General features: G+C 50.5%; 2 protein-coding genes and 1 long non-coding RNA gene across 14 annotated transcripts in view; 2 read left to right on the plus strand and 1 right to left on the minus strand.

The window, feature by feature from the left end:
• LOC116946010 (uncharacterized) lies at positions 1-19,395 on the minus strand. Of its 2 annotated transcripts, none has more exons than XR_004403408.2 (3): positions 19,267-19,395; positions 6,169-6,456; positions 1-1,867 (listed from the first exon to the last, which is right to left on the minus strand). It is a non-coding gene; the product is annotated as an uncharacterized LOC116946010 (long non-coding RNA). The 2 variants fall into 2 exon arrangements; XR_012945279.1 differs by lacking the exon at positions 1-1,867 and adding an exon at positions 2,736-4,852.
• Positions 6,303-16,797, plus strand: LOC116946009 (ninjurin-2-like). The gene is made up of 4 exons (XM_032960787.2): positions 6,303-6,434; positions 7,062-7,214; positions 11,796-11,896; positions 14,308-16,797. Exons 1-4 carry the CDS (start codon positions 6,303-6,305, stop codon positions 14,417-14,419), a joined length of 498 nt encoding a protein of 165 aa, XP_032816678.1. The 3' UTR covers positions 14,420-16,797.
• The window catches only part of LOC116946007 (V-set and transmembrane domain-containing protein 2B-like), a 24,831-nt gene continuing 20,813 nt past the window's right edge, over positions 19,314-23,331 (plus strand). For 9 of the 11 annotated variants that reach the window (XM_076069604.1, XM_032960781.2, XM_032960780.2 and 6 more), the window contains exons 1-3: positions 19,604-19,910; positions 20,143-20,289; positions 23,034-23,221. In XM_076069604.1, the coding sequence (XP_075925719.1) occupies positions 23,167-23,221 (55 nt within the window). In that variant the 5' untranslated portion in view covers positions 19,604-19,910; positions 20,143-20,289; positions 23,034-23,166. The other 2 variants (XM_032960778.2, XM_076069605.1) reach the window with 2 other exon arrangements.

A 23,331-nucleotide genomic window follows, 5' to 3' on the forward strand; every position in this document is an offset into this window, starting at 1 on the left:
TTTTCTTTCCAAGTTCATCTTTATTCATTCATCATCATTATATTATAATTTACATGAATTGCTTTGCCAGAGCCTTGTTAATTGTATTCGACATTGCTAAAGCACACACCTTTAAACTTGATCTTATCGCTCACCTATGTTTATATATATATTTTGTACGTAGTCAAACTGATTTCCTGCGTAAATGAGCATTGGAACGTTGCTCATCTCCTGTTTACATCTCTGAACCAATCGTAGACATGCCGCATCGGATGGTGAGGGTGAGTTGACATCCATAGAACAACCGCGTTGACTTCCCCACAAAGTGGTACGATAACTATTTTATCGACCCCGTCGGGATGATAGGCTGAGTCAGCCTCACACCAGGATGTGACCTCACGGCATTCCGATTGCGAGCCTGCTCGCTCTGCCTTTGAGCCCCCTAATTTAGCAACGTGCTACAAGCACATCACAAGTCCTGACATGCGTAACAACACCAGCGGCAGGTACACATTTTTAAAAGCTGGACTAAGCGCGGGAGGCAGGGTTCCGTGGGGTGGCGAGACTTGTCGCCTAAATAAATAAACAAATAACCACATATCTGTTGAGCCGGATGATGCGGAGCTGTGCTTTTGCGACGTATCACTCGTAGCGTTGCCAGGCCAGCCGATCTCCCACCCACCCCAGCCGCTCCCCGCGGGCGGAGAGCCCGGCCTGCTCACTCTGCTCACGAACGTGAACGAACGGACGCGTTGATTCTCCCCGGCTCTCGCGGCCACACTGCGGGAGAGCCTCTCGGCCCCCATGTCCCCCGCGTGTCCCGCCTGCTGGCACGGACGTTCAAGTCAATGCACGGCGCATGACGTTGGCAGCGCGCGGAGATCGACTCGCATTTGTTTCCGTGCAGCGAATCGTGTTTCAGTAAAAAAAAATAAACTGGAGATTTTTACACCAATCATCGCTTATTTAAATGTGTGTAGCGCTATTGAGGTCCACACCACCGTGCTTTCTTCAATTTCGCTCATTCTAATCACACATGGGCTTTAGATTACAGTCGGGCGATTCGCTCGCGATTAGCTTATAGTTTGCCCATATTGCCCGCTTGTTCATTGCATTGCGGCGTGCAAGACCGCTTCGATAATGACCGAGCTATTCACGAATTAAATGGGTCTGGCTGCTGCAACGCCTGGCGATCGCAATTGCTGACAGCAGAGTAAACAAGGGCAATAAATAACGTCGCAAGCGCGGCGATGGCGTTGCTTGTGCCCGCAAGAGCTCCTGCTCTTTAGAATTTGTCTCATCCCGAATCGACAATGCTCCCTCCTCCAAGCCCTGCGCCTGCCACCGTGACATTCAAACACCGCCTGGCCAACAGCGTTCTTTTACACACCAGCGGCATGGAGAGTGATGCACGCTGTCAACTACGCTGCAAACATAAATAACAACACATAGGCATCATAGTAACTGTTAAAAATGGTTAAATTGCTCGGCACGTCCATCAATAAAACCACCATAAACACAGGCGTTAAAAAAGGCCATTGCCCAAATCATTCCCTATTACGCATCTTAAATATTTGTCTTTCACTTCGTGACGAACGTGTGGACTTTTTGTTGTTGCTGTTTGTGTCTTCGCACCGCTGTCAAAGCGGCACCGCCAAACGATTTGTAGCGACGGAGTCGGTGCGCCTGGGCGGGGAGGGTTGGCGAGACGAGCGGGGACAGCAGTCGCGAGCAGAGAGCTTCGTTCACGTGCGGCCCCCAGAGAGATCGCGACATCGCAGCACGGTGGGTCGCAGTGACGATGTGGGGTAGCTTTCGTTCAGCAGTGGCTGCTGCTGCTGCTGCTGGTGGTGGTGGTGACGACGATGTATCTTGAACTTCTTTCTCACTGTACGTCACCAATCGTGCTCATCAGAGGTGTGGGTGAAGCACAACAAGCTAAACACAAAAAAAACAGTTATAAAGAAATGCGTTTTCAAACTAGATTTAAAAGTCCATCGCTCCAGTGGCTTCCTAATATAGGAAGGAAGAGCGTTCCAGACGGCCGCAGAAGCGTATCTGAAAGCGCATGATGCAGTGACCGTCTTTTATCGATGGTTAGCCAAAAGCCGCTGCGATGATGACCCAACTGCACAGTGTACTGTGTGGTCCATCAGTGTACTGTGTGGTCCATCAGGGTACTGTGTGGTCCATCAGTGTACTGTGTGGTCCATCAGTGTACTGTGTGGTCCAGCAGGGTACTGTGTGGTCCATCAGTGTACTGTGTGGTCCAGCAGGGTACTGTGTGGTCCATCAGTGTACTGTGTGGTCCAACAGTGTACTGTGTGGTCCATCAGTGTACTGTGTGGTCCAGCAGGGTACTGTGTGGTCCATCAGTGTACTGTGTGGTCCATCAGTGTACTGTGTGGTCCATCAGTGTACTGTGTGGTCCAGCAGGGTACTGTGTGGTCCATCAGTGTACTGTGTGGTCCAGCAGGGTACTGTGTGGTCCATCAGTGTACTGTGTGGTCCAACAGTGTACTGTGTGGTCCATCAGTGTACTGTGTGGTCCAGCAGGGTACTGTGTGGTCCAGCAGGGTACTGTGTGGTCCATCAGTGTACTGTGTGGTCCATCAGTGTACTGTGTGGTCCAGCAGGGTACTGTGTGGTCCATCAGTGTACTGTGTGGTCCAGCAGGGTACTGTGTGGTCCATCAGTGTACTGTGTGGTCCAACAGTGTACTGTGTGGTCCATCAGTGTACTGTGTTGGCCAGCAGGGTACTGTGTGGTCCATCAGTGTACTGTGTGGTCCATCAGTGTACTGTGTGGTCCATCAGTGTACTGTGTGGTCCAACAGTGTACTGTGTGGTCCATCAGTGTACTGTGTGGTCCATCAGTGTACTGTGTGGTCCATCAGTGTACTGTGTGGTCCAACAGGGTACTGTGTGGTCCATCAGTGTACTGTGTGGTCCAGCAGGGTACTGTGTGGTCCATCAGTGTACTGTGTGGTCCATCAGTGTACTGTGTGGTCCAGCAGGGTACTGTGTGGTCCATCAGTGTACTGTGTGGTCCAGCAGGGTACTGTGTGGTCCATCAGTGTACTGTGTGGTCCAACAGGGTACTGTGTGGTCCATCAGTGTACTGTGTGGTCCATCAGTGTACTGTGTGGTCCATCAGTGTACTGTGTGGTCCAACAGTGTACTGTGTGGTCCATCAGTGTACTGTGTGGTCCATCAGTGTACTGTGTGGTCCATCAGTGTACTGTGTGGTCCATCAGTGTACTGTGTGGTCCAACAGGGTACTGTGTGGTCCATCAGTGTACTGTGTGGTCCAGCAGAGTACTGTGTGGTCCATCAGTGTACTGTGTGGTCCAACAGGGCACTGTGTGGTCCAACAGTGTACTGTGTGGTCCAGTAGTGTACTGTGTGGTCCAACAGTGTACTGTGTGGTCCAACAGTGTACTGTGTGGTCCATCAGTGTACTGTGTGGTCCAACAGTGTACTGTGTGGTCCAACAGGGCACTGTGTGGTCCAGCAGTGTACCGTGTGGTCCATCAGGGTACTGTGTGGTCCAACAGTGTACTGTGTGGTCCAACAGTGTACTGTGTGGTCCAGCAGGGTACTGTGTGGTCCAACAGTGTACTGTGTGGTCCAACAGGGTACTGTGTGGTCCAACAGTGTACTGTGTGGTCCATCAGTGTACTGTGTGGTCCATCAGGGTACTGTGTGGTCCAGCAAGGTACTGTGTGGTCCAGCAGGGTAATGTGTGGTCCAACAGTGTACTGTGTGGTCCAGTAGTGTACTGTGTGGTCCAGCAGAGTACTGTGTGGTCCATCAGTGTACTGTGTGGTCCAACAGGGTACTGTGTGGTCCAACAGTGTACTGTGTGGTCCATCAGGGTACTGTGTGGTCCATCAGGGTACTGTGTGGTCCAGCAAGGTACTGTGTGGTCCAACAGTGTACTGTGTGGTCCAACAGTGTACTGTGTGGTCCATCAGGGTACTGTGTGGTCCATCAGTGTACTGTGTGGTCCATCAGGGTACTGTGTGGTCCATCAGGGAAATGTGTGGTCCAACAGTGTACTGGTGGTCCATCAGGGTACTGTGTGGTCCAGCAAGGTACTGTGTGGTCCAACAGGGTACTTTCCCAACTGTATTGCCGGCAATCAGTAGGTTTAATCAGGGAGTGGGGTGAGTGGGCGCGATGCTTTAGTTAGGTTGGACGCGAGCGGATAATGCCCCTTTTGTCGAGGATGGCACAGCGACAAAAACGCTTAATTATCACTGCACTTCATCATCAGCCATGAGTGATAAAGGCCTCCCCATGCCACCTCTTAAGATTCTGCGATGTGATAATCCACACAGAATCTCATCAATTGTACGTGAATCCACTTATTATTGACATGTATAGTCTAATATACATATGCATGCTCCTATTTGGTACTTTAAAAAGGGGATATGTTGCCTTTATTAATATACAAAGACATTTGTCAATCCACTGCGGGAATAAGGCATCCGTTTGCCAAGGTGGGGGGGGGGGAGTTGTTTGACCATATTTCACCACGCTGGTCACTGCAGGTTTGTCGAGGGAGGAGGGCCCCCACTGATGTTGGTCACTGCCTGGAATGGAACTCTGGAGATGCAATTCATCGTGCAGTGCACAAACCACTCTGCTACCACTCCCCTCGCCATTGTTAAAATGGAATGTGTACAGAGGCACTGTCTGACGTCTCCTATATCTCAAGATCCGTAGATTCGTCGCATACCAGCCACATGTGAAGTTGCCAGACTTCTGTCCCACACACATTGAAGCCGTGTTGATGTGTCCAGTGAAGTGTTTTTGTGTAACCAGTTGAGAACTCAAGAGACCACGGCAGTCTCGCATGCAAGAGGGATCTGTGTACATATCACGCAGAGTAGGGTCAAGACGGGTCACAACAAGTGTTTCATAACGAGCATGTCGACAACAGTGATAGCGCACTTCAGGGCCGTGTCTATTTTGCTGTCAACGTCGGGTTGGTCAAACGAGATCACTTTTGTACCTCGGCTTGTGATCGTTACGGTGTGGCCCAATCGTGAGTTGCAAAAAAATGTTGCTGCTGACACATGAATGTTGCAGTGAATTTGTCTCGGCGGGCTGCCGCTGTTGGTGGTGGTGCTGTTGGTGGTGGTGGTGCTGTGGTGGTGGTGGTGGTGCTCTGGTGGTGGTGCTGTGGTGGTGCTGTGGTGGTGGTGCTGTTGGTGGTGGTGCTGTGGTGGTGGTGCTGTTGGTGGTGGTGGTGCTGTGGTGGTGGTGGTGCTCTGGTGGTGGTGCTGTTGGTGGTGGTGGTGCTGTGGTGGTGGTGCTGTTGGTTGTGGTGCTGTGGTGGTGGTGGTGTTGTGGTGACGTTTCTCCTCGTGATGGGAGTGCTGCGCTGTTTGTCCGCCACTCTGCTGAACTGCGCTTTCCAGATCGGAATGTGTTCACTACGCGAAAACGAAAAAATATCTCTCACTTGTTAGCCTGCCAGCGAGCGTGAACGTCTGCTCTCACACAACTTCTGGGGGAGGTATTGTATTAGTTGTTTATTTGCCTTGACATTACTCTTCGATGTCTTCCTCTCGTGTGTTTTGTAATACAAATAATAATAATATATACGTTGGTGTCACATACGAAAACTGTATACAGCTGGCAAGGTGACTCGCACGTAGAGCAAGTGGCTCGCAATTGGACAGATGTGAGTTCAAATCCTCAGGGAGTTGACTCAGCCAATCAGTCCTCATTGGCCGATAAAATTGCTACCACTTTGGGTGTTCGGACATTAAGAGGGGTTTGTCCTCTGGAGAAACTCACCCGCATCATCGGAATGTGGAATTTCCGCCACTTTGGGGCAGTGAAGAAAAGACGAGGACTGGCTACAATTTTCACTTGAAAAATCAATGACTTTGACCTGTTTTGGTATGAGTATTTAATGTTCCATTGACTGTTGAGATAGTGTTTGATCTGACCACTGTACCACACCATTTAAACTTTAAAGTAAAAAAAAACGCACAATCTGGGAATTACTTTTTAACGAGAAAAGATGCACACGGACGATGTCAAGCCCAAACGAAAATGAGATTTTTACATTAAAATGTATGATCATCAAAAATGTAATGTAAGGCGCTCCATGAAAAATACAGGAGCACTTGAATCGCTTGACCTCGTGCATTATCTATTGCCTGGTGGTTACCTGCGGCAGGTGAAAGTGTAATTTGATTTCTTCATCGAGGGCTAATACATGTATCCTTTCTTTGAACGGCAGGGCAAGAGGGAGGGGTAGAGGTGACTTTCACTTCCCCGAAATAAGAGTGGACACATTTTTTGATGAGCTCCGCGCTGATCCAGAGATACCCGGGGATGCTGTGCCAACCGCCAGAAGACAGCCGAGAGGGTTTCTCCACGGATGAAGAGCCCCTGATTCAGCCGGAGCAACGTGACAACTTGAGACCTCACCATGTATCCCGCTGACCAAAACAAACTGCAACAGAAAACATGTTCCGCATTTTTTTTTTACGTGGTCCACGTTTACATTCCTTGTTGTTTTCTTTCCAGATTTTGAGGGAAAGTAACAAACAATATATATTTTAAACGTACAGTACCTGTACATAGCTTGAATCGAAGCACAACGATTATATGCGTAGTCGTTAACAGATTGTGCTAACTCTGAAGGCAATTAATTTGATGCAGAAAAATCTCTGGGCAAGAATGTTGGTGCGGCACATTATCACGTCATGATGCATAGCGTTATCAATTAATTGCCATGCTCATGATACATGCATATAACGCTAGTGTAATAATCTGTGATCGATAATTATACAAATCATATGCTTATGTTACATTCATGCGAACGGGGCAAAAACATTTATTACAAATGAGACGGAACCAAGACGGAATGAAACAAATGAAATTGTTAGGAAAAAACGAGACAAAATCCATCAATTCTTGCATCAAATATCATCCTCAGATGGTGACATTTCGTCGAATTACTCGAGGCTAGGTGAGAGTGAATTGTTGCGGCAAAGCTCCCACGCAAGCAGTAAATGACTCTTGCTGCTGCTGCTGCGTTTGTGTCAACTGGGCCAGATCATACGGAACATCAACCAGTACGCTCGGACCAAGACGCTGGCGCAGGGCTTCCTGGACATGGCTCTCTTCACTGCGAACGTCTCGCAGCTCAAGCACTTGCTGCAGCAAGGAGCAGCCACAGACTTTTACTACTTCCTCTTCGTCCTGCTCGTCAGTGCCCGCTCACGTCCACCGCCACACACACACACACACACCCTATCCTGGGAGTGGGAGACTTGTGGGAGAGTGGGAGACTTGTGGGAGACTGGGTGGGAGACTTGTGGGAGACTTGTGGGAGAGTGGGAGACTTGTGGGAGAGTGGGTGGGGGACTTGTGGGAGAGTGGGTGGGAGACTTGTGGGAGAGTGGCTGGGAGACTTGTGGGAGAGTGGGTGGGAGACTTGTGGGAGAGTGGGTGGGAGACTTGTGGGAGAGTGGGTGGGAGACTTGTGGGAGAGTGGGTGGGAGACTTGTGGGAGACTTGTGGGAGACTTGTGGGAGAGTGGGTGGGAGACTTGTGGGAGAGTGGGTGGGAGACTTGTGGGAGAGTGGGTGGGGGACTTGTGGGAGAGTGGGTGGGAGACTTGTGGGAGAGTGGGTGGGAGACTTGTGGGAGAGTGGAGGTGGGAGACTTGTGGGAGAGTGGGTGGGAGACTTGTGGGAGAGTGGGGGTGGGAGACTTGTGGGAGACTTGTGGGAGAGTGGGTGGGAGAGTGGGTGGGAGACTTGTGGGAGAGTGGGTGGGAGACTTGTGGGAGAGTGGGGGTGGGAGACTTGTGGGAGCCTTGTGGGAGAGTGGGTGGGAGAGTGGGTGGGAGACTTGTGGGAGAGTGGGTAGGAGACTTGTGGGAGAGTGGGTCGGAGACTTGTGGGAGAGTGGAGGTGGGGGACTTGTGGGAGAGTGGGTGGGAGACTTGTGGGAGAGTGGGTGGGAGACTTGTGGGAGAGTGGGTGGGAGACTTGTGGGAGACTTGTGGGAGACTTGTGGGAGAGTGGGTGGGAGACTTGTGGGAGAGTGGGTGGGAGACTTGTGGGAGAGTGGGTGGGGGACTTGTGGGAGAGTGGGTGGGAGACTTGTGGGAGAGTGGGTGGGAGACTTGTGGGAGAGTGGAGGTGGGAGACTTGTGGGAGAGTGGGTGGGAGACTTGTGGGAGAGTGGGGGTGGGAGACTTGTGGGAGACTTGTGGGAGAGTGGGTGGGAGAGTGGGTGGGAGACTTGTGGGAGAGTGGGTGGGAGACTTGTGGGAGAGTGGGTGGGAGACTTGTGGGAGAGTGGAGGTGGGGGACTTGTGGGAGAGTGGGTGGGAGACTTGTGGGAGAGTGGGTGGGAGACTTGTGGGAGAGTGGAGGTGGGGGACTTGTGGGAGAGTGGGTGGGAAACTTGTGGGAGAGTGGAGGTGGGACTTGTGGGAGAGTGGGTGGTAGACTTGTGGGAGAGTGGGTGGGAGACGTGTGGGAGAGTGGGTGGGAGACTTGTGGAAGAGTGGGTGGGAGACTTGTGGGAGAGTGGGGGTGGGAGACTTGTGGGAGACTTGTGGGAGAGTGGGTGGGAGAGTGGGTGGGAGACTTGTGGGAGAGTGGGTGGGAGACTTGTGGGAGAGTGGGTGGGAGACTTGTGGGAGAGTGGAGGTGGGGGACTTGTGGGAGAGTGGGTGGGAGACTTGTGGGAGAGTGGGTGGGAGACTTGTGGGAGAGTGGGTGGGAGACTTGTGGGAGAGTGGGTGGGAGACTTGTGGAAGAGTGGAGGTGGGGGACTTGTGGGAGAGTGGGTGGGGGACTTATGGGAGAGTGGGTGGGAGACTTGTGGGAGAGTGGGTGGGAGACTTGTGGGAGAGTGGGTGGGGGACTTGTGGGAGAGTGGGTGGGAGACTTGTTGGAGAGTGGGTGGGAGACTTGTGGGAGAGTGGGTGGGAGACTTGTGGGAGAGTGGGTGGGAGACTTGTGGGAGAGTGGGTGGGGGACTTGTGGGAGAGTGGGTGGGAGACTTGTGGGAGAGTGGGTGGTAGACATGTGGGAGAGTGGGTGGGAGACTTGTGGGAGAGTGGGTGGGAGACTTGTGGGAGAGTGGGTGGGAGACTTGTGGGAGAGTGGGTGGGGGACATGTGGGAGAGTGGGTGGGAGACTTGTGGGAGAGTGGGTGGGAGACTTGTGGGAGAGTGGGTGGGGGACTTGTGGGAGAGTGGGTGGGAGACTTGTGGGAGAGTGGAGGTGGGAGACTTGTGGGAGAGTGGGTGGGTGACTTGTGGGAGACTTGTGGGAGAGTGGGTGGGAGACTTGTGGGAGAGTGGGTGGGAGACTTGTGGGAGAGTGGGTGCGGGACTTGTGGGAGAGTGGAGGTGGGGGACTTGTGGGAGAGTGGGTGGGAGACTTGTGGGAGAGTGGGTGGGAGACTTGTGGGAGAGTGGGTGGGAGACTTGTGGGAGAGTGGGTGGGGGACTTGTGGGAGAGTGGGTGGGAGACTTGTGGGAGAGTGGAGGTGGGAGACTTGTGGGAGAGTGGGTGGGAGACTTGTGGGAGAGTGGGTGGGAGACTTGTGGGAGAGTGGGTGGGAGACTCGTGGGAGAGTGGGTGGCAGACTTGTGGGAAAGTGGGTGGGAGACTTGTGGGAGAGTGGGTGGGTGACTTGTGGGAGAGTGGGTGGGAGACTTGTGGGAGAGTGGAGGTGGTAGACTTGTGGGAGAGTGGGTGGGGGACTTGTGGGAGAGTTGGTGGGGGACATGTGGGAGAGTGGAGGTGGGAGACTTGTGGGAGAGTGGGTGGGAGACTTGTGGGAGAGTGGGGGTGGGAGACTTGTGGGAGAGTGGAGGTGGGAGACTTGTGGGAGAGTGGGGGTGGGAGACTTGTGGGAGAGTGGGTGGGCGACTTGTGGGAGAGTAGGTGGGAGACTTGTGGGAGAGTGGAGGTGGTAGACTTGTGGGAGAGTGGGTGGGGGACTTGTGGGAGAGTGGGTGGGGGACATGTGGGAGAGTGGGGGTGGGAGACTTGTGGGAGAGTGGGTGGGAGACTTGTGGGAGAGTGGGGGTGGGAGACTTGTGGGAGAGTGGGTGGGCGACTTGTGGGAGAGTAGGTGGGAGACTTGTGGGAGAGTGGGTGGGAGATTCCTGGGAGTTCGGAGACTTGTGGGAGAGTGGGTGATTTTCAGACAAGCCTCTCTCCCTGACATTAATCATCAACAACCATGATCTAGCTACTGCTGAATGAAGGCCATCCAAAGCTGTCACCATATATCATGATCTCGTGATTTAACAATTCGCCAGATTCCTGCGCGGGGGTTGATTTTATCGCTCCGTCTCCATAGACGACGTGATCATGAGCGTATTATCTCTTTTGGCCTCCACTCCACCGTTAGTCTCGACCACTGGCCATCATTCCCTCGAATGACGTGTCCTGCCAAAACCCCTCTTACGTTTCACAACTGGCAATGTGATGATGGCTCTGTAGTCAACTTGCGTTTGGTCGTCATGGTAATAGGGCCGGTGCCATTTTCTTCCAGTAGTTTTGCACAGTGAGGGCAAAGCTCTGTTGTGAGTTGCAGTAAGCTGCCTCGCGGTTGTTCCTGTTTTTCATTAATATTAAAGAGTTTCATTATTATCAGGCCATCGTGAGTATGGTCATCTTTGACTACATGAGTTAGTAAGGTGCCGAATTAAGAAGCACACTAAACCTCTGCTGCCCCTCAGTGTAATTTCCAGCATGCACCTCTCCATGCCTCTTTGCATACTTTTTTCTCTTAGCGAGTAACTTTTCTCTGAACTACAATCACCTAACTCTGACATGTAAATGCTTTCTCTGCACGAAATTGGCCATATAGTGTTGGTGTGCACACCTTGTTTTCATATTGATTGGGCAAAATCTCAACATACATAGAGGCATTTGGTATTGAGAGGACAAGTGTCTTGTATCAGGTGTGTGGGTAGAGCCCACTGTTGTTTTACTGTCGCTGAAAATTAAAACGAGGTTCCATGTCAATTCATTCATGAAGATTCGATAAAAACGCCCAACCGAAGTAAACGCTAAATGGGCCATACTCTTTGTTTTTTTCGGTAAAGTCACGTAGGTAAAAATTTTAAATAAATTAAATCACGACGTTTCGGGCGCAACACAAACGTCCTTAGCGAAAGCACACCGCTTAAGTGTGACACTTAAGTGTGACACTTAAGCGGTGTGCTTTAAGTGTGGCACTTAAGCGGTGTGCTTTCGCTGCGTTGTCCCCACCTGAAGAAGGATGCTTGTATTGCGCCTGAAACGTCGTGATTTATTTTAATTTTTAACCTACGTGACTTTACCGAAAAAACCAAAGAGTATGAATCCTCGCAGTCACGAAAACTTCAAATCTAGAGCTAAATGGGCCATTTCACGGAAGCGTAAATACCAGAACAATGCATGCAAATTGAAAACGCGGAAATGACATGGCCTCTTTTATGTATATTGCACCAACACGCTACTGTATTTATAAAACAGTAAATAATGTATTCCGTTAAATGCTGTTATTGTCAGGTTCTGTTTCGTAGTTTCACGATTGTGGAACTGACCGAAAACATGATAATACAACATTATTTCCACAAGGCACATTTCTCAACAGGACATCGCATCAATTGTAATTAGCAAATACTGTAAATATTCGTTGAATGTCATTTACAAACATTTTTATTGAAACGTTTTTATTTGCGAAGCAGCTTACCCTATATCAGCTTGACCTATATACCCATGCGTGGTTGTTCGGGTGTATTCATCAATCTTTCACTTGTTGCAGTGCATTTCAGTTTTATTGCAGCTTATCGTGGCCGGCCTGCTGATCTACAAAGGCTCCATGAATGTAGAGAACGACGACCCTGAGCGGAAGCTGAGCGACAGGTGAGCATGCGTGTGAGATTGCGTAACAGTGCTGGACAGGTGTTTGTTTTGATTTGTCATCTTCTTCTTTGTTTATACCAAAGAATGAAAAGTTCCCGGCGCTCATTTGAAACATGCTGTTTTCCTTTTGCTATGCCCGCACGAGTGCAGAAACATTAATATAAGGTTGAAATATCCAGATCAATGCTGTCTCGTGCACCAAACAAGGGGTGGAATGGGATAATAAAGCCCTTGCAAGAGAATTGAGAATAAAGCCATCGATTTTCTAACAGTCAATTCTACTGGACGGTCAATAGCCGCTACACACCAACCTGGGATGTTTTTTCACGGAGCGGTTTGGGATTTAAACTTTACCTGCTGTTCCCTGAAACGCTGGACCATTATTTGCAAATAGAAGTGGTGAAAAGTGTCTATATTATTGGTGTGTTGATGTTGTTGTTGTTGTTTCATTGGCTAGTGATATTTCCAGACTGCTCTGTTAAACTGTGTGCTCTTGCCAGGCAGGCGTTGTCACAGTGGGTGACTTCATGTGGCACTTGCATTACTGTCTGTCGGCAGTCATCGCATATGCATATTAATTTAGGAATAACGCAATTGTCATACAATTGAATATTAAAATGCACTTTTTTACGACTGTATTTTGGTTTTAAATTAGTGGGTGATTAAACAGGTCTTCTTAGACTTGTTTATGATTTGGATAAGCATGGTTGGAAATATAATCAAACTATTTATTTAAGATGGGATTTTGCGACGTTGGGTTAGAGTGGTAGTACATTGGTTAGTGCACTAAGCAACGAAACTCGGACACTCGAATTTAATTCCTCGCCACATCTGGCATCAGTGGCGAGTGATATCCGACCCGGTCCTGGAACCTTCTCTGTTCACCAATCCACATTGACCACCATGGTGAAGTACGGTTGAACAACCCCCATGGCCAAGAAAAGCACAAGACGGGCCAATGCCTCTTCCGCAGTCGGGCTAGGGGCTTCTTTCTCAGAAGCGAAGTTCCCGGCAGGTGCAGCGAGCGAAACGTCGGACGCGACGCCGAAGAGCACGCGTCACAACACGAAAACCCGTCGGCGAGTGATACCGCACGACCACGCTCGCGAGATTAGAGACGCTTCTTGATTGGTGAAAACTATGGGGGGGGGGGGGGTGGGGGGAGGAACAAACCTAGCCACTGCCATCTCAGCGCAGCAGATCAAACAAGAGAAACAATCATTTATCGCCGCTAGCTTGCTCGCATATCTTCACGGTGTCAGTCCGCGTCACCTTCTCCCAGGTCACGACCTCCACCTGCCCATTTGTGCCTCAATCTGACGCCGCCGCCTTCACGCGTCGTCGGCGTAACCCCGGTGGCCAAGCCCCCGAATTTCGAACGGTGCAAATATTTTAGTCCATTTGTCGTGCCCGGGCTGTAGTGCGCCATAGGTTTCACGATGGATGATCTTGTCGTCTACGTGAGCCAATCTTACCCCTTTTTTCAAGGCTTCCTTGCTATCCTCTATCAGCCTCCCACTTAGGTCAAAACCGAGAGCTCACCGCTTTATTATGTGATGGTCTCGTGTCTATTTTGGTGCAGTTAGGGGGGGGAGGAGGTGCTTCCCCATACATCAGCCGATGCCTCATCTTGCAAGCAACGGCGCTCGCTTGTTCTGTTTAACCACGCTTTCTTGAAATTGCCCCCCCCCCAAATAAGGCCGAGCTAACAAAGTAAAGGCCAAGCGTGAGTGCTTTTCGACGTACGTACTCCCTGCAGTCACCCTGTCACCTCTAGCCAAGGCAGCCACAGGCTGCACCATAGGTGCTAATTAGAATTGATGCTTTTAAATTAGTTTTCGAAAACTGTCCTCGTTTTTTTTTATTCCCCCCCCCCTACACACCCTCCCCCCTGATCATTGTTATTATTTATTATTAATTATAATAATTAGCTACAGCGGTGGAAATATTTTGCCCGTACATGTCAAGGTTACAAATGATCTGCAGTCTGTAATAGATGAGATTACCTTGTGTTATTGATTCCTATTCATGTTTTTTATATATATTGAAAATAAAATAAATCGTCTATTCAACCACCAGAGAATGTTCACGTCATTCTTCGAATCCCTGTCGTTCCCGAGGGGGATTCCTCAATGCGTGCCATTATTCTCTAGGAGTATTTTTTTGCCGTGAGCAATGCTGATACCAACGTAAATAAATAAACGCCGTACGTTTGCTCTAAACGCCGTGCCTACGGCACAAAGGCTATCGCAAAGGTGCAAAGTTTCACAGGTGGGATAGAGTCTGTCAGTTAAGGGGGTGTTGTTGCCTCATGGGTTGTTTCCCAAGCAATTTTCCAGTTAGTAAAAAAATAATCTCGCACCATCACATCAAGCGCGCTTCGCTTCTTTGTGCCCCGCTGTGCCACGCAGGATGCATCTGGTGAACAACTTGGCAACGGGTCTCATCCTGGTGATCACCGCTGTCAACGTCTTCATCACTGCCTTCTGGTTCACGCCGCAGCCCCAAGGCAATCCCCACTAAATCCGCTCCGACGAGAGTCTCCGGGAAAATCCATATTGCGTGTCAAATTTAGGCCAAACAAATTGCGCTTCGTTTGAAGTGGTCAAAGCTTGCGAATTCATAAGGATTTCCGCGGGTGAAGGATCGTGGCTTGCGATAAGCTTGCGGGAGAGAAATAAACGATTGTGTTCGAGATCCAAATGCAGTGCGCGGAGGTCGCCGCGTGTGCCAACGTGGAAACGTCGCTGTCAGATGGAACGGGAAGCAGAAAGGAATTCGATGTGAGTGATATTGGGAAAGATACTCGAGGAGTGGAGCGACTATAACGCTGCATCAGGTTCAAATCGGCTGCGATGTTTCTCGGGGTGTGGATGAAGTTCTCATCTTCGCTGAATGTGTGCTGCATTTAACGAGGGTGGCATGTAAATAAATAATCGGCTTGTCTACTGGTCAAAGACCATGTCAATCAGATTGACCCGGCACACTTAAAAGGAATGCATTAACGTGCGTGTCAAATTCTGGTCAGCTCTGCTCGATGCACCGAGACAAACAAAAATCACTGTAGGAACAATGCTGCCCACAGTTGTGTCACCATTTACAATTTAGAGGCGCGCGTCGCACACTGCGGCTTAATGGCATCAATATTTAATATAGAAATTATAACAGTTTGGCAAAATTGACTTGCGTGAATCGTTCCAATGTCTGTTGTTTTGAATCCGTTACTTGTGCCGAGTTAAATTGAGTTGGAAACATAATTGAGCAATACAAAGGTTTAATTGGCTTAAATAGGTTACTACGGTGACATTTTATTGCCTGCAAAAAAATGTTTCCGAAACAATTTATTTCGTTACAGTCACGCTGCTGTTTAGCACTGCAAACACCATCTCGATAATTGCGTAATGGCATTTTAATCGGTTGTAAATGTATCTATCGGGTCATGAGAGTCACTTATGGATGTGGCGTCAAATGGCGGCTGCTTTTTGGTAGGCACGCTTAGAAGAGAGCATGCCTGATCTCTGCAGGTCTTGGAAGCTAAGCAGGGTTGTTGAGCCTGGTTGATGAGCCTGCTTGTGTGGGGGACCGCCAGTGCTTGCCAGGTGGTGTCGGAACCTGGAAGTGCAAGATGGCCAGCAGAGGGCAGTGTACAGCGGTGGATCCCATTGGCATGTCATATATTCAATGTGCTGGACGTCTATCTGTGGAATGAGTCTATCTGTGCAGAGCTTGGAGTATTATCTCCTCGTATATGTGAGTTGGATTTCTCCAGATCGTATGTATGTTGAACTTCTATCGCACCGTTCGTAGCCAACCGTGCTAATCGGAGGTGTAGGGGAAGGACAACAAACTAAACACTCATAAGGCGAATTGGTCAAACATCCCAACTGCAGCAGGAGCCTCTCCAGAGGAGTCTTGAGGCTCGGCGAGGCTGTCCCAAACAATGATTGAGCATTCCACATGGCAAGGGTGGAGCGATGGCGCTTTGATCGTGGCAACCCGAGTTAAATTCTCAGCCACAGATACTTGCAGTATTGACATGAACCGGTTCACCAACAGCCAGCGCTCACCAGCGTGGTGAGGTATGGTCAAACAACCCACATGAACGACACTGCACAGGGGAGGCATTCATCCAGCAGCGAATTAACAAAGGGCTATACATTCTAGATTTGAAGCTTTCGTGACTGCAAGGATCCATACTCTTTGGTTCTATTCGGTAAAGTCACGCAGTCTTCGAGACAGTCTGGTCCCTTCACCTGATGAAGGCCGCTTGTGTTGTGGCCGAAACGTCGTGATTTTTGTTGTTTTATTTTTTGCCTACGTGACTTTACCGAATAGAACCAAAGGGCTATACATTGTTATAATTTATATACGTGTGTGTGCATTTAAACGGCTTCAGTGTGCTGTGTATTTTTTTAGTACAGTATATACCATTTCCGCATGGCTGACAAGGCAGGAACGCCGCTGAAGAGGAGTCTTGAGACTCAGCGGTGCTTTCCTGGACGCATAGTATAGGGCAATGTGTATGTATGTGTGTGTATGTGTGTGCTCGTTGGAAATTCCTTCTGCGCGTGGCGCAACTTTTGTACGCTGTGGGCCTTGGAGCAGCATGTGCTGTTACCCTGTGGCTGCCAAGGCGCGCACGTTTAATCATTGAAAGTCCATGCGACGTTAATTGAATTTTAATCAAAACGCCGCTGCGCCGCTAACGTCGCCCTGATGCGCTTTGATGGGTGCGCGAGGGAGGAGACCAAATCTGACACAAGCAGCGGTGGTTGCCTCTAACGAAGGTTCTGAAAATGTTTTACCATCATTAAGGATGTTTTGCTCTCCATTCACCGGTTCTGTTGTCATGCTCACAAAACGGTGCTCCAAAAAATAATAATAAAAAATGCTTCCTACAATTGCGTCCTTGCTTGCTCCGGATAAAATAAATACCACGTGAGATTGTAACACCGAACTTCACCGACCACCAAAGCATCATCCGCACAACACTCTCAGATTTTTTTTTTATTTTCATGGTACAGTCATACCCCTCCACGAACCGGCATTAGTTAATAATGTAGAGGTACAGGTGAACATCCCCGCCCATGACCGACACGACGTGGGGGGGGGGGGGGGGGTAGGGCTTCATCCAGCAGTGGATTGACAAGGGTTGTCATGGTCAATATCATGTTTTGTCATCACCAGCCGTGGTAAATCCACTGCTGGACAAAGGCCTCCCCAAGCCACCACCGTCTCTCACGAACCCAGAGATGTGACAATAGTCCACCCGGCACTTGCACGCGGATTGATTGCGTTGCTTCCATCTCCTCCATCATGGATGTCCTCACGGAATCGTTTCATCCTTGGCCGCCACTCCGTTATTAGTCTTTGACCATCTGCCATCATCCTTTCTAAGCGATGTGTCCTGCCCAAGCCCACTCACTCGTCTTTAGTAAGTGGGCTTGCTCAGCACACGCTGAACGATGCCGCGAGATCTGCGAAATGAGTATACTGTGGACGAACAGAGAAAAGACAAAGATCCCCCGTGTAGCCTTGAACAGACTGTCAGGGCCTGTACTGTTCGCGAGTTCCAATTCAGGTCGACACGGCACATGAGCTGGCGGGAGGCCAGCACTGTGCCTGACAGCGTGTGTCTCCCGAGTGCTGATGTTTAGACACTGCACCAGGTACTCAATTAAGGCTGAGGCGACCTAGGGGAGGCCCAGGACTGGTTCAGAAATGCAGTGATGGTGGCTGTGAGCAGGAATCGAACCATGGTCACCGTGTTGAAGCGGAGTACTTTAAGCACTGCGGCACCAGTCCCCACAAAAGAAGCACACACACAGAGAAACCCATGAGATAAATTTGAGACCTTTGCGAAAATCGGATTGGATGTGGTCCAAACGCGTGTGTACCATTCAAGCGCACGTCTCCAACTTTAAAAAAAACCTCTCAGTTTCTTCTAACAAATGCATCAACTTTATTCACACAAATAAGACGGTGAAAGAACTGCTTTGCTACACTCACAAACGGACCCGTCTGTCTCTCGCCACCTTGATAACCATCTAACTTGGTGGCTGCATCTGTTGCAAATTCGCAAATAACTGTGAGCTAGAGGTTACTTCGTTGCAACTATTGTCTCTTTCTGAAAAACAATGTGGGGCATTCATCTGCTGTCGTCTTTTTCTTGGCAGCAGCACGGCGTTGTGAAAGCGTCAGGTGAAAGCGATTTCCTTCTGAAATAAGCCTTGAAACGTCGTCACTGGCGTGATCAATCTCCTCTTCACAGCCCTGAGCCGGTGATGTTGGAAATTCCACATTCCTGTGGTGGGGGCAAGTACCTCGAGAGGACACTTCCCAATGCGGAACGATGACCTCCAGATTACGCGATTGGGATCGCACAATTGCAACATCTCCTCCTGCTGCAAAATCTTGGCAGGGCCTTCCTCCTGAACAAGAGACTCAATGAGGCTTTTTTGAGTGCACAAGTGGAGTAGAGTACAACGAACAGAGGATCGTGTGGCCTTGGTCACCTTCGTTGTGTTGTTGTGGGCTGGAGTAAGGTTGACCCACAACGAGGATTTGTATTGTGAGCCTTTCGCTCAACTGCTGAGCCATCTTTCATATCCTGATTCATCACTCTGTAGTGGCGGCTATAATGCAATGTATTCAAGACCTACCATACAACAAGCTAATCCGCCAATTCGCTGTGTTATTGTACACGACTTTAGAGAGGAGAGCTGATGCATGCGTAGCTCTCCAACACGTTTTCGGTTTGTTTGGCATGATGTCCGACGTTTCACTGCACATTCTGAGAGCTTTGTCGGGAACGTAATACAACATCGGAGAGCTATGCACGCGTATAACCGTGAAGAGCTCCACAGCAGGCGTGAGCGTGTGGTGCTGCTGCTCTTTGGATGTCTGCAAAGCCATGGGCACCATCTTCCCTCTCCCTCCCCTGGCCCATTGTCACCCCTTCCTCTCACCCCCCCAACCCCCACCTCTCCCTCCCTGCACCTTACCAACACTCACCAAGTCCCCTACCCATCTCTCACCCGCATCCTTTTCTACCAGCTCCATACTCCAAGGTCTCCCCTCTTCCCACCCGCAACAGCTCACCAACAGCTCACCAACAGCTCACCAACAGGTCACCAACACCTCACCAACAACTCACCAACAGCTCACCAACAGCTCACCAACACCTCACCAACACCTCACCAACACCTCACCAACACCTCACCAACAGGTCACCAACACCTCACCAACACCTCACCAACTCCTTCCCTCCACCACTCCATCTATCGCTCCCTCTCGACGTGGCTCTCGCGTTCCCCTAGCGACTGTGTGCGCATGCGCGTAGAACTTCTTGCGCACCGTACGTAGCCTACCGTGCCAACGGGAGGTGCGGGGAAGGAGCTGTCAGCGGCACGGGAGCTGCTCCCTCGCCCGCCTCGCCCGCCCTGGAGCCGGGAGACGACTTGGTGGTGCCGCGCTGAATTAGCATGCAGGGCGCGACGTGCCCAGCGCTCGGAGTGGGGGGCGCCTTTCGATTTAGCGAGCCAGCGATCTCGTGGGTAAAAGAGAGAGGGAGAGAAAATGTTTTGTGACGCAAACATCTGAGAAGCGACATCGGGGTTGGGTGCTTCGCGAGCCCCTAGTCCCCCCCCCCGAAACACCAGCAACGGCTTCACTCTTTCGCGCACACCCTCGATCTTGAAAGTACCCTCTGGTTGATGCGTTTGTTCTTTTGGTGTTTGTCTTTGTGCGTGTTGTTGCTGCTGCTGCTGCTGTTGTGTGTTGGGCTATATGCGAGTCCACACGCTGGCTGGGTTGGCGCGGTGTTCAGTACGCTTCGTAATTACTGATAGGGGCGGTGGGAGGGGGGGGGGGGGCGACTCGGTCGTTTGTGCGCAACGCGATTCGCTCCCCCCCCCCAAGTCACCATTCTCGCGTTGCGTTTTTGCCAGAGCGCTCAGCCAATGCATAGCGTAGGGCGGCAGCAGCAGCGGTGAGCGACGTGAGAAGACCTTGAGTGAGTAAGCTAACGTGTTGGGTGCTAGTAAGGTGGTGGTGGTGGTGGTTGGATTGGAGGAGGAGGTGGGGCTTTGGGGGTTGGGGGATGATGATGATGAGTGCTACAACAACAGTTGTTGTTTTCTGGTGCGACTGTTAGAAGGAAATCTGGGGGAGATGTGGAGCCGCTCTGTCTCGGATTAAGCCTCCCGCTCGCTCGCCCTCTCTCTCCATCCCCTCGTGTCTTGCAGGATCCGAGTGCGCAAAGCGAACGGTCTCTTTTTGTTTCATTTGTGAATCCATGGTTCTGAAAATGGAATTGAAAAGTCGGTGAAATCTACCAAAAAGAAAGCACGAGGAAAAAAGGCGGAACAAGCGAAATAAGTAAAGCGACACGGGTAGGTGGTTTGATGTCGTGTTCTGATTTCAGAGCGAGATGGAATATCCGCGGTGTTCATGCGAGTGTCGTTTTGTGCGCCAAAACAAATGCTGACTAAATGTTCCCCTGGCTTACCCAATGCGTGTAAAAATAATGACGAGTTTGTTGGCGAAATGTAAATGGATTGACGATTATAATCGTAATTATTTTTTTATACATACTAATCATTATTATAAATACATGACCAAATAGGTTTCAAAACTCTGTGTGCCCGCCATTTCACCCTCGGGATACGGCTGGTATCGGGCAGATTCTAACGCACACAGACACGCACACAGACACGCACACAGACACGCACACAGACACGCACACAGACACGCACACAGACACGCACACAGACACGCACACTGACACGCACACAGACACGCACACAGACACGCACACAGATCCCCCATATAGCCTTAACAGACTGTAGGGGCAAGTGCTGTTAGCGAGCACCTATGAAGGCCGGTAACGGTGCACGAGGGGGTGGGTGGCCAGCACCACGCCCGACCGCCTTTGTCTCCCCAGTGGCAATGTTTACACACTGCACCAGGTACTCATTTGAGGCTGAGTCGACCTAGGGGAGGCCCGGGACCGGTTAAGATTAGCGTCACTGGTGTTGGCCGTGAGCGGGAATCGAACCCGTGTCTCCGGGTTCATAGCGCAGCGCGCTAACCGCTACACTCGCTCCTCACACGCACACAGACACATACAGACACACACACAGACACACATACAGATACATACAGACACGCACACACATACACACACAGACACACACACAGACACAACTAGCGCAAGCGACACGCACACAGACACGCACACAGACACGCACACAGACACGACTAGCGCAAGTGACACGCACACAGACACAACTAGCGCAAGCAACACGCACACATACAGACACGCACACACAGACACGTACACAACTAGCGCGAGCGACACGCACACACACACGCACACAGACACAACTAGCGCAAGCGACACGCACACAGACACAACTAACGCAAGCGACACGCACACAGACACGCACACAGACACACACAGACACGACTAGCGCAAGCAACATGCACACAGACACGACTAGCGCAAGCGACACGCACACAGACACACATACAGACATACACACAGACACGACTAGCGCAAGCGACACGCACGCAGACACAACTAGCGCAAGCGACACGCACACAGACACAACTAGCGCAAGCGACACGCACACAGACACACACACAGACACGACTAGCGCAAGCGACAAGCACACAAACACACACACAGACACGACTAGCGCAAGCGACACGCACACAGACACGCACACAGACACGACTAGCGCAAGCGACACGCACACAGACACGCACAAGGGCACGACGTTCATTGTATTGAGCAATACCGCATTCAATGTTCTGTCTTCTCTTTCCCTCCCTCATTAAGGCCTGCACTTATAGCCGCTTATTATTCATCACCCCAATTAGGCTAAGTTTAATGTCGTATTAATCGGAGTTTCTATTTATTCAATGCATAAGTCATCAGCGTTGAAACCATGCGAGAAACGCCAGTCGCGTCTCAATCAGAAGCGAGCGCTGAAGCGGAACCAACGTGGAGGGGCAATTAGCCTCGCGGCTGCTGTTGCTGCTGATGATGATGAATTTGCATCGATAATTTTGTAAATGCATCCTTGATTATTATTGCTTAGCGTTGTGTGTGTCTGAAAAGTGAGTCGTTGTCAATTATAAACAAATGTGCTAAATATGTTTGGTGTTGGGCGGGGGTGGAAATGACTCCACCTCGTCGAGTGTCACGAATGGCGTAGCACTGCACCGAATTCTGCCGGCAGCAAGACGCTCCGTAAAGTGAAACGCACCCGTAAAACAACTTGTTCCCGGTATAAAATAACGTCACACACATCTGGTCACGCACACACGCGCACAGACCGAGTATAAAACGCACATCCCTCAACTTTTGTTTTAATAATCCGGAAAAATTGCGTCCGTATTTGTGTGCGTGAAAAGGGAACAGAGATTGTTGACAGCAAGAGTCGTTTACCCTGGTCCCGGTAACGGAATAACAATGTGAACCGAGAGCTGTTCGTCTCTCGTGATAAGCCAAAATCGAGAAAAATGCTTAAGAGAACTGAAACCGCTTTCAAAAGCATTCGCATATCACACAGCGCAACCAACAACGGGCGTGCTTTGTGAACACTGCACATGAGCAGGCACTGGGCACGCAGTTTGCGAATTTTAAAAGTGAAAGAGCCACCGTGAATGAATCTCGCACGGTGCTTTTACAACTACGCTCCGTCATCAGCATCATCAGTTATCACCATTCATCAAGGTGACTCATGAATCTATCCACCACCAGCTCACCCGACCAACCTCGACATGAACACATGAAACCTTGTTGATCAACCCCACCGCCAACTCTACCCGACTCCCATCATACGAAAGAGCATCATCATCACCAGTTATCATCATGAACGCAAGATTCTGTGCCCTTCGCACACGCGGTGTAAACACGACTCGGACGTGGCATGGGGGCAGTTAGAATCAAGCAAGGACGCTCTGAATGGGAGCATCTACCGCCGATCTCACATAGTGGATGTGCCGGATGGATGATTGCACTTGCGCTGCACTGCTCGCTCGCTCTCTCTCACTCCTCTCTCTCTCTCACTCCTCTCTCACTCCTCTCTCTCTCGCTCGCGTTCTCTCTCTCTCTGTACATCTTCAGCCTGCGGTCCCTACGGGAGGGTCACAGGCGCTCCCGGAGTCTTTCATCCCAAGCCGGACAGACCCCTCCACCGCTGGACAATTCCCACGAAGCGTGGTGGGGGTGCCCATTGTACCCCCTTGACGGCAAAGCCATGGGTCTGGCGCCTTTCTTAATTGTGCAACTCCATCTGTTCGCCTTAGCACAGGGTAAGTGTGCTTTTGTCTTCAACGTACAGCAGGGTTCTGCGCCGACCGCGCCAGAGTGCACTGCGCTTGTCTGTAATTGCAAACACGACATTCTTATGCGGCGTTGGCGG

The sequence above is a fragment of the Petromyzon marinus genome, chromosome 25, assembly GCF_048934315.1.
Source record: "Petromyzon marinus isolate PM22_M1 ecotype Great Lakes invasive population chromosome 25, UKy_Petmar_22M1.pri1.0, whole genome shotgun sequence".
NCBI lineage: Eukaryota > Metazoa > Chordata > Hyperoartia > Petromyzontiformes > Petromyzontidae > Petromyzon > Petromyzon marinus.

Coding starts and splice junctions, on each gene's coding strand:
- LOC116946009 (XM_032960787.2), top strand. CDS start 6,303: ATGAGCTCCGCGCTGATCCAGAGATACCCGGGGATGCTGTGCCAACCG. Junction 6,435..7,061: donor ACAACTTGAGACCTCACCAT/GTATCCCGCTGA, acceptor CAACTGGGCCAG/ATCATACGGAACATCAACCA. Junction 11,897..14,307: donor GAGCGGAAGCTGAGCGACAG/GTGAGCATGCGT, acceptor TGTGCCACGCAG/GATGCATCTGGTGAACAACT.